Source organism: Lolium rigidum, chromosome 4 (assembly GCF_022539505.1).
Source record: "Lolium rigidum isolate FL_2022 chromosome 4, APGP_CSIRO_Lrig_0.1, whole genome shotgun sequence".
Lineage (NCBI taxonomy): Eukaryota > Viridiplantae > Streptophyta > Magnoliopsida > Poales > Poaceae > Lolium > Lolium rigidum.
In genome coordinates, this window is record NC_061511.1 from 170,568,179 (window position 1) to 170,577,011 (window position 8,833).

Below are 8,833 nucleotides of genomic sequence, written 5' to 3' on the forward strand. Positions count from 1 at the left end.
AATAATAATAGGAGGTTGTTTTTTACTTTATAAAGTGCAAAACATTACAACTCAAATAGGTGGTCGTTGGAAAGTTTTTGAAGTGGTAAATAGTACAATTGAAATTTGAAATAGAAGGAAGAATATAGTGTTTTCTTCCAAACAAACAACACAATAGTCTAATAATATAAGGAAACACTCTTCACGATGTCGTCACGGATCCCTTTCATGTAGGTAAACATGTCGAAATGTTGATCACTGAGGTTGCTATCGCGAATGTAGTTATGTAGATACATGCAAGCAGTAATCATCATCTTTTGGCGCACGGGTTTCCTACGAGGTATGGCTTGAAGAATACCCTATTTCATCTTGAGACAACCAAATCCTCGTTCGATGGAGTTTCGCGCTGCCAAATGCTTATGGTTGAATGGCTCCTCTCTTTCCCTTGGAGGGTTATTCTGGAAGGCAGGTGCATCATACCGAGTAGTTTTGTATGGCGCTAGATAGCCTATTCTATTTGGATATCCCGAGTCCAGAAGATAGTACTTTCCTACAATGATATGAAATAGGAATTAACAAATATATTAAGCATGAGACAAGAATCAAATAGAAAATACGCACACAAAAGATTACATGCTGGACGGTGTGGTTAGTGAGCATATGACACTTGAGCATCAGACCATACACATGTGTCATGAACTGATCCGGACCATCCGGGAACAACAAAAGTGAACCTCAAATCAATCTTCTCAGACCATACACATTGGAGGAGCCCTAGCGCTAGCGCTTGGTATCTATGGGGAGAGGAAAAGAAAAATGGGAGTTTGCTCAGGCCCATCGCAAGGGTGCGTGGGCAGGTGGCATGTGCGGGTCGCGAATGGCGAGTGAAAATATTTCGGTCAACAACAATCCAATGCAGTGGCATTTGCCTGTAAAATACTGGAAACAACAGGGCAAAGGCACATACCGCTTCGCTGGAACTCAGGAAGCTGGGGTACCCTGGTTTTTCCCCACTACACACGAATGACCGAAGCCGGTTGTTGCCCACGACGGTTTACAATCCAGTTCTTTTTGGCTTAGGCTTCTCTTCACCACTAAGCTGCCTAGAAGCTCCAAAAGAACTGGGCCTTATGATTTTAAAGAATTTTTATGATTTAAAGAATTTTTAGTCTGGAATGGAGACCTCAAAAAGAATGTGACAATGAAACGATGAGCGTGCAGAAAAAGATAGAATGTGACCATGAAACGATGAGCGTGCAGAAATTTGGCCAGATTGGCAACAGTACGAACCAGGGCTGGGGAGCTTTGCAAAAAAATAAAGTTCAATATGCAAACTAACGCAATTGCAGTGTTCATTTGTACTCAAGATTTGCATTCCATCTCACTTATGAATTATGATTAGATTTTCGTTCACTCAGCTGCAAATTGATTCTCCAGAATGAAGAATGAATCCGCTATTGTTTCTCCCAAGATCATGTTCTACCTCCAAGTATCCTACGACAGATTTTGAAATGGCAGCTTGTAAGATATTTTTCCCTCTTAGGCAAACAAAACAACTTGATGACAGAAATCCCAGCCAAAAATTTCCATTTATCTTCGATAATTTACAGGTGCGCCGTACAGGAGAAGCTTGCAGACCTGCCAAGCTGCCTAGTGTGAAAGAAACCAAACAAACGACTAATCTCAATGCATGATACCACGCAACAGAGAACAAACGGGTAGAGACGCAAAGGTAAGTCAAAATCATCCTCACTCTGACAACTTCACAGCAAACTCCTAGCCTAATATATGTTGAAACCCACTCTGGGCCTACTTGCAGGTTTTACAAGCTAAGATGGTTCTGTAAATAAATTCCAGCTTCCTCATGGTGCTACAGCAATTGGGCTCATTAAACCTGAAAGTGTGGCGGCCTTCATGCTTTGCCTCAATAGGCAGGTAGAACAAAAAAAAGTGGCTTCAACATGACTGCATTTAACAAATTTCATCTGCAAATATAATGTCGAAAATAGATTGCACTGCAAAATGAACAAGATAGTGTCATTGTCAGATACAATATTAGGTGGAACCACTACTAAAATCCATATTTTCAATTCTATTATTTCATTCCTTACCTTCATCTTTTGGTATGTTTGGTTGGTCTACAATGAGTTGACGCATTGCAGCAAGGTCACTTGAACTGTAAAGAAAGAGCACCAAAAGCCAATCAAGAAAGATGAAAATGCAAGGACTGAGATATGGCCGTCTCTAATTCTAAGGCAGGGAGGGGCAGAATTACATAATTACAGGAACAAATCTAAGGACCTCATAAGAGAACGTAGTGGTCAGAATGTATGCACTTACCTGCTCTTCCATGTCAACAAAGAGATGATCGATGATTTTACAGCATACCTAGCAATAGAATGCATATCATTTCAGATGACCTTAAAACGAAGTAGCTTTTGCTATGAAACATAATTAAGATGTGTATCGATGTATACTCAGAACAGAAGGCGTATGGCATCTTAGCATATGAAAACAGCAAAATAAAAATGTTATAAGAGATGACAACATTGGTGACTGGAAAACACTTTGAAAGTAGGTCTGTTGCCAATCTGTGAAATGACAAACGTAAACATTGACACTAACGCCATAACCTTCAATTCACCCAGAAGGAATGTGGTCAAGCAAGTTAAGCTTCATAGTAGTAGTTCATAATTAAAAAGTTTGAGGATATCCAAATAAAACATCAGGTTCAGGTAAGGAATTTTCATTTGGTACTTACTCAGCCTGGTGCATGTCAGCCAGCTTTTGTAGTCCATCCAAGCAGTCCGCAATAGTTGGCAAGATTCCCACTTGTAACTGCAACTGTTTTGCTGTGAGCGCCGATCCACCCCTAACCATCTGCTTAGTATTAAGCAGCGCCTTGCTGAAACCTTTGGCAAGGCCACTGAACTCCTCCCTGAGAAATCACACCACCATTGTCAGACGCATCAACTAAAAAATTCTACACATAACATTCTAGAGTCGCGCCAGAACAAAAAAAAAAAACTGGTTGCAACAACAGCTTACAGTGTCGCCCTCATCGAAACAAAGATGAGCTCCAGGCTCTCCATCTGCTTCCCCAGGAGATCCTCCCTAATCTTGGGCACGCACCGCAGGACACCATAATTTTTAGCATCTCCAAGCACCTTGTTGCACGATAACACATGGCATAGAGTAAGGTTATAATTCCTCCAGAGAGTTGAGAACCCACAACATCACAATGCAGGTACTAATTCAGGTGAGGGCAGATTAGGAGCAGTATCAGGGATCACTATTCCTGAAATTCGGTACTATCTTTAACTGAAGACGAGAAAAACTGCTACTGTAAGCGCCCCCTAAAGTGAATTGTGCAGAACAATTACTAGATTTCTCAATCCCCAGTGCTGCTGCGGAATGGATCATGTGTGAAGCTGCTATATACAAGCAGAAGAAGATGAAAGGAAGGAGATGAGGAAGGATGCGAGGAGAATGAAGGTACCGGAAGGCGGCCGATGATGATGGCGGCGTTGGAGAACTGGGTGAGGAGGCGGGCGTTGAGGTCGTCCCACCGCTCCATCTCCTCCCGCACCTTCCTCACCCGCTGCTGCACCTTCCGCACCACCGCCTCCATCCAGATGGACCGCTCGTGTCGTTTCTCTTCCCCACCCCGGTGCTCAAACCCCGGCTAGGAAAGATTTCTCGGCGGCGCTTGAATAATTTTTTTTTCCTAAGATTTGTCCCCGGAGGTGATGCGGTCATCGGACGCGCTGCAGTTCCCAAACGCGCCGCTGCTATTCCCGGTCGGGCCGGCCCTCAGCGCCGTCGCAAGACGCAAGGGACCTAGCCAGTAGCGGCGCGTCGCGGCGGAGGTAACGCAGCATCCGTCTTCGAGGGCGTGAACTAGGCGCTGGTCAGGAGCGCCGGCGCCTACGTGCCCGTCGGTGGAGCGGGCTGAGGCGGCAAAGGGTGGGCGCGTGCACGGGGGCGCCGCCGCGGTGGTGGAGCGGGGGATTTCGGCGGCAGTGGAATCTGAGCCCGCTCCTCTTACCAAGACGGCAAGACACGACCCTAACATAAGAGCATCTCCACTCGTGCCCCCGTCGAGGCCCCCGGCGAGCGTTTTTTCCATCCGCACGGCGTAATTCGGCCCAGTCGCGCCTCCGGTTCCTCGTTTTCGCCCGGATTTGGCCCTTCATCCATCCGGCGAGCCCACGCCACCCGGCCCCCGGGAGCGCTCGGGGACTCCGGACGAGTGAAAGCGGGGAAGGGCCGATCTCGTCGGTGACTCGACGCACGAACCCCACCGCCACGTCGCTCAAAATCTCCCCCACCCCTCGTATCTCTCTCGCCGCCGGCACCACCCCGCCGGCTTGTTGCCCAGATTCCGCCGCCCCTCCTTTCCCACCTGCCTATATTCCGCCGTCTTTGGACGACGGCCTATCTGGCTGCTCTTCCGCCGGCCTGTTTTCCGGCCTGCTTGCTCGTCGTCGCCATCATGGGCCGCCTTCTTTGCTATGCGCCAGGAGATTCGAGACTCTACAATGCATCAGCTGCTGCAAGATGATCTGGTGGAGCACATATGGAGGCTCCGAGGCAACGCCAACGCCGATGCCAACTAGTCTGTCTTAATTTGTTTGAAAAATTGTGAAATTGTGTGCTTCATTTGTTTCAGCACTTGTTAAACATTGTACTGTTATCGCCGAATTTGTTTCAGCAATTTTCGTACTCTTGTTTGCCGAACTTGTTAAATTTTATGTTGAATTTGTTTGAAATATGTCAAATGATCGAGGTTGGGGGTTTCCTGCCGGGGGGACGGCTGGAACTTCGGCGCTCCCCACGCCAAATCTTCATCCAATCCGGACGAAAATTTCGCCGGATTTGGGCGTGGGGAGCGCCAAAGAGTGGGGATGCTCTAACCTATATATCCATCACACAAATCTCATCCAACGTCTCTCCTCTGCTCAGTACAGTTACAGCCAGTGCTGCTCAACTGAGCTGTACAACAACTGTGGCTTGCACTCTGAATGTTCCTCCCGTCGCCGGTGACTTGCCGCCATGGCCAGGCCACCGTGCCGCTGCTCGCCACCCCACGGCGGAGCTTCCTCCCCAAGAAGATTCTGCCCTCCCGCGGTACTCGAACTCTTCAAGCGCTCCGGTTGATTGATTGTCAAGACGAGTCAAGTAAATGGCTAGAACGGACCGCACGACTGATGTTTGGTTTCGTTCGGGACCAAGTTTGATACCTAGACTTTGTAGCGAGGACTGTAATTCTGAGGCTTAAGTAATACAATTTCTATTCGCAAAAAAAAAAGTACAAGATGAACATGCTTACATGCACAAGCGAAACGGCACACATGGCTGCCATTTATTTGCACAAAGAACATGCAGCAAGCACAAAAGCCCTATGTATTGAACTGGTCCTCCATTAGAAGTTGAAAGTGCACACAGCTCCCATTTCTTTAGGTTGGGACAGATTTTAGCTTTTTTATATTTTTCCTTAGAATATGGGCTGGGCCAAATCTTAGGGTGGAGCGCCCCACCCTTCCAGCATGTTGGCTCCCACACTGCTCTCGAGGATCGATATAAGGATTCAACACGAATCCTAGATACAATCGGTATCACACCGAGATAGAATCCTCATTGGCGAGAGGAGAAAGAGAGAGACCCAACCGAGATTCAATTCACAATTTAATGTATGTCCTTGGCGAGAAGCACATCTAAAGTAACGTGCGCCACCACTGTTCACACTTGGGTCTTGGTCGTCATCCCACGAGCTAGATGGGCCTCGCGGATCCTTTGGCGAGCATCGGTTCGCTGCTTGGCCTTGATAGCTCCGGTCAGTCTCGAAGTCGTGAGGGGATCCTATACCCCGCCGAGCAGCGCGCCGAGCTAACCATCGGTTGAAGGCTATCTCGGGGTGGGCCGGGCCATTTGTTTGTTCGCTGGCTCAAATCAGGTACTATACTTTTCTATATTTTAAGGCTAGTGGTTGCAAAATCATTTTTCGAGTTTCCAGTTCTGAGCAAAATTTAAATTTGAAAAAATTTCAAATCTGAGCAAACTTTTAAATTACAATTCTAAGTAAAAATTATATTGAACAAATTTCAAATCTAAGAAAAATTTCAAATTCTAAATCTGAGCAAAAAAATATTTTGAACCAATTTCGAATCTGAGCATAAAATAATTTCGAACAAAATTCAAAATTAAGAAAAAACTAATTTTGAATCTGAGAAAAATTTAAATTTGAACAACAATTTTAGAAAACGATCGAAAACCAAACAGACAGTCAAAAACCCGGAAAAAAGAAAAAACTGAACCAAAAGATAACCGGCCGAACTAGAAAAAAATGAAAAAACGCAAAACCGAATTAGATGGGCTGCAACCTACTCACTCCAGCACGCGGGCGGCGGTTAATCCGCCCCGTAGCTAGACGATGTATAGGATTTTGCAAGTCGTGACACTACATTGGCATGGCAGCCCAGCCAAGATGGTCCCGATGCGACTCTGGTCGTGGAAGATGAGGCGATCCGCACCGCATCCGGGTTGGAAGATTGAAAAAGTTTCCAAACCTCCTTAGCAGAAGGATATGCTAGAGAGAAGAACCTCCTAAATTTTGAGCCCGAAGTTTGGGCCGATCTCGGGCCTAAATTTTGAGTCTGAAGGTCGGGCCGGTTCGGGCTTACTAACGCTATTTAGGCAAGGATAGGGCTAGACCTCTTGGGCTGGGCTTTTCCTTGTTCGGGCTAGTCTTGAGCCTGATTTATAGGCCAACGGTCAGGCAGATCAGGGTTCAGGCCTATGTTTTTAGCATCTGAATTTTTCAGGCTTGACCTGGACCTGGCCCGACCTGAGTTTTGCCAAGTTGTACTCCTAGTTAGACATTATCGTGAGTGACTTACGATATTTTTCTGCTTGCATACACAACTCAGGTGACTGATTTTTTGCTCCTTTCTAGACCTGGTTATTCTAATTTGGAAGATCATATTGTGAGGAGCAAAGGGGAAGGAGAAAAATGGTGTCTCATTTTGGTGGTAAATTGACCAGATTTGTTTTGCGGGCGTGGTAAATTAAGCAAATGCATTGCCTTTTCCCTCCAAAACTAAGAAATAGCGGTAATAGTAGAGGCAACAATAGGAATGGTCAAAGGAGAGGGTTGTATTTGTGGTGACCCTGCTTACCACTGCATGTTGTAGTATGCCAGTTATTGATATAACATTCGCGAAGTACCAATCCGCAAATATTACATCCCTCAGAGTAGTACAACATAACATAGCTGGTCCATAACTCATTCATACATTATTACAAACTAAATATATACATCATCTTGGAGTTCCTCCTGGGTCCAGAGAGGAATACTCCTGGGTTCGACGTGAACCCGACTTAGCTTACAATATAAAAGTCTGAGCAAGTTATACATTTTATTTCCTTCCAAGCAGCTAAATACTAAGGAGTTCGTACTGCTCGGTTACTACTAACTCTAAGGTATTTTAGGCTTGGTTTCCTTCTGATGTCTCCCCGTTTCCGTAGAAAATGAGATAGTCTACGCCTTCTATTCCGCATGAGAGGTCAGGCTCCTCATAGCAGATCTCCTCGGCTCCACCTTGTCCTTGAGATGCCTCCTCAAGGTGGTTCAGACATTCTAAGTAAGGGATTATAAGAGGTATGAGTACGAGTGTACTCAACAAGTTCATATTAGGAAAGAGGTGTTTAATGCACTAGCTACGATACTAGACCAGAAAGTCTAATACCAATGCGTGTTTTTATAACCATTTCTTCAAAAGATTGCTTTTATTCAGAAGAACTATGTCCGTCAGCCTTCACCGGTTTACTAGAACTTCATGGAGTTCCTTTCCGGCAGCGTTCGCAGTTCCAAATCCCGGAACAGGGAGTGACAGGTCACGATTCATTACACTCTGTAGAGGTGTGTTGCTATACCCATAAGAGATCTTAACCTTGGTGCCAACCGGGCAGCTTTCTCGTCCACACTTCCGTTGGTGTGAGGCCCGGTATAAGGTCCTAGCCAATTATACTCCTTCGCTACCTCGCACACCCACCCTTTGTTGCAATCCCCGACCCTGGGTCCTCGCCGGTGCATACCTCTATGGATAGCCCCCGACCACGACGACAATTCAGGGCTCTACTATAAATTCCTTCGCCGGTAGATGCAACCCATCATAGACCTGTAGGGATCCATAATGGCTCCCACATATTCAACGATGACTTAGTAGGGTCTGCACCCGGCCCTGCCTCTCGCAGCGACGGCCCGCAAAGCCTCCCCGGGTCACACGTCCATGCACCGCAAGGGCGTGCCACCCGACCTATACCCGGGTCGAAGGTGTTGATGATGCCCGCTTTACTTCGCATGGCATACACGTAAACATTAAATACGAGCCTCGATCGTCTCAGTTATCTCTGAATCGCTCCAAAGAGCCATCCACCTGATGATTCAGCATAGCAGTCCGAATATATGGTGGTCCCGCTTTGATCAAGATAAAGCTAATGAGATCTTACTTACGATTTAGGCTTTCACCGCATAATCTGGATCATCCTACTCACTTATTGGCCTCCCAGCCAGCGACGGTGATCGTGAGTTTATCCTAGACAAAATGGCCTAAAAACCAACACGAGGTTGACTCGGAACATCCCGCCTAGGGCTAGCAACGACACCGTACATCGCCGCCGGATCCTCCAACCCTTCTCGTAGGGCCTAACTATTGCGATGTTAAACCAATCCTCAAGAACAAGGAGCAACCGTAACGGATCGGATCTACTAAACTATGATCAAGTGGTGCCGCCTCTAAGCACCCGAGATAGGTGTAAGGGCGGTTAGATGCATAAGGGTCGCACTACGACA

The 8,833-nt window shown here is 46.4% G+C and overlaps 1 protein-coding gene across 1 annotated transcript; it reads right to left on the reverse strand.

The window, feature by feature from the left end:
• Positions 1-1,771: 1,771 nt before the first annotated feature.
• Positions 1,772-3,707, reverse strand: LOC124649222 (uncharacterized protein At5g43822). The gene is made up of 6 exons (XM_047188878.1): positions 3,479-3,707; positions 3,028-3,146; positions 2,741-2,917; positions 2,320-2,367; positions 2,091-2,155; positions 1,772-1,994 (listed from the first exon to the last, which is right to left on the reverse strand). The coding sequence occupies exons 1-6, from the start codon at positions 3,608-3,610 to the stop codon at positions 1,951-1,953; spliced, it is 585 nt and encodes a 194-aa protein (XP_047044834.1). The 5' UTR covers positions 3,611-3,707; the 3' UTR covers positions 1,772-1,950.
• Between the last annotated feature and the right edge of the window lie 5,126 nt (positions 3,708-8,833).

What these genes read in the sequence shown, in the direction of transcription:
- LOC124649222 (XM_047188878.1), bottom strand. Translation starts at nt 3,610, where the DNA reads ATGGAGGCGGTGGTGCGGAAGGTGCAGCAGCGGGTGAGGAAGGTGCGG. An exon ending in GCTGACATGCACCAGGCTGA is followed by an intron (nt 2,368 to 2,740) that starts GTAAGTACCAAA and finishes TTCTATTGCTAG; the next exon opens with GTATGCTGTAAAATCATCGA. An exon ending in AAACATACCAAAAGATGAAG is followed by an intron (nt 1,995 to 2,090) that starts GTAAGGAATGAA and finishes TTCATTTTGCAG; the next exon opens with TGCAATCTATTTTCGACATT.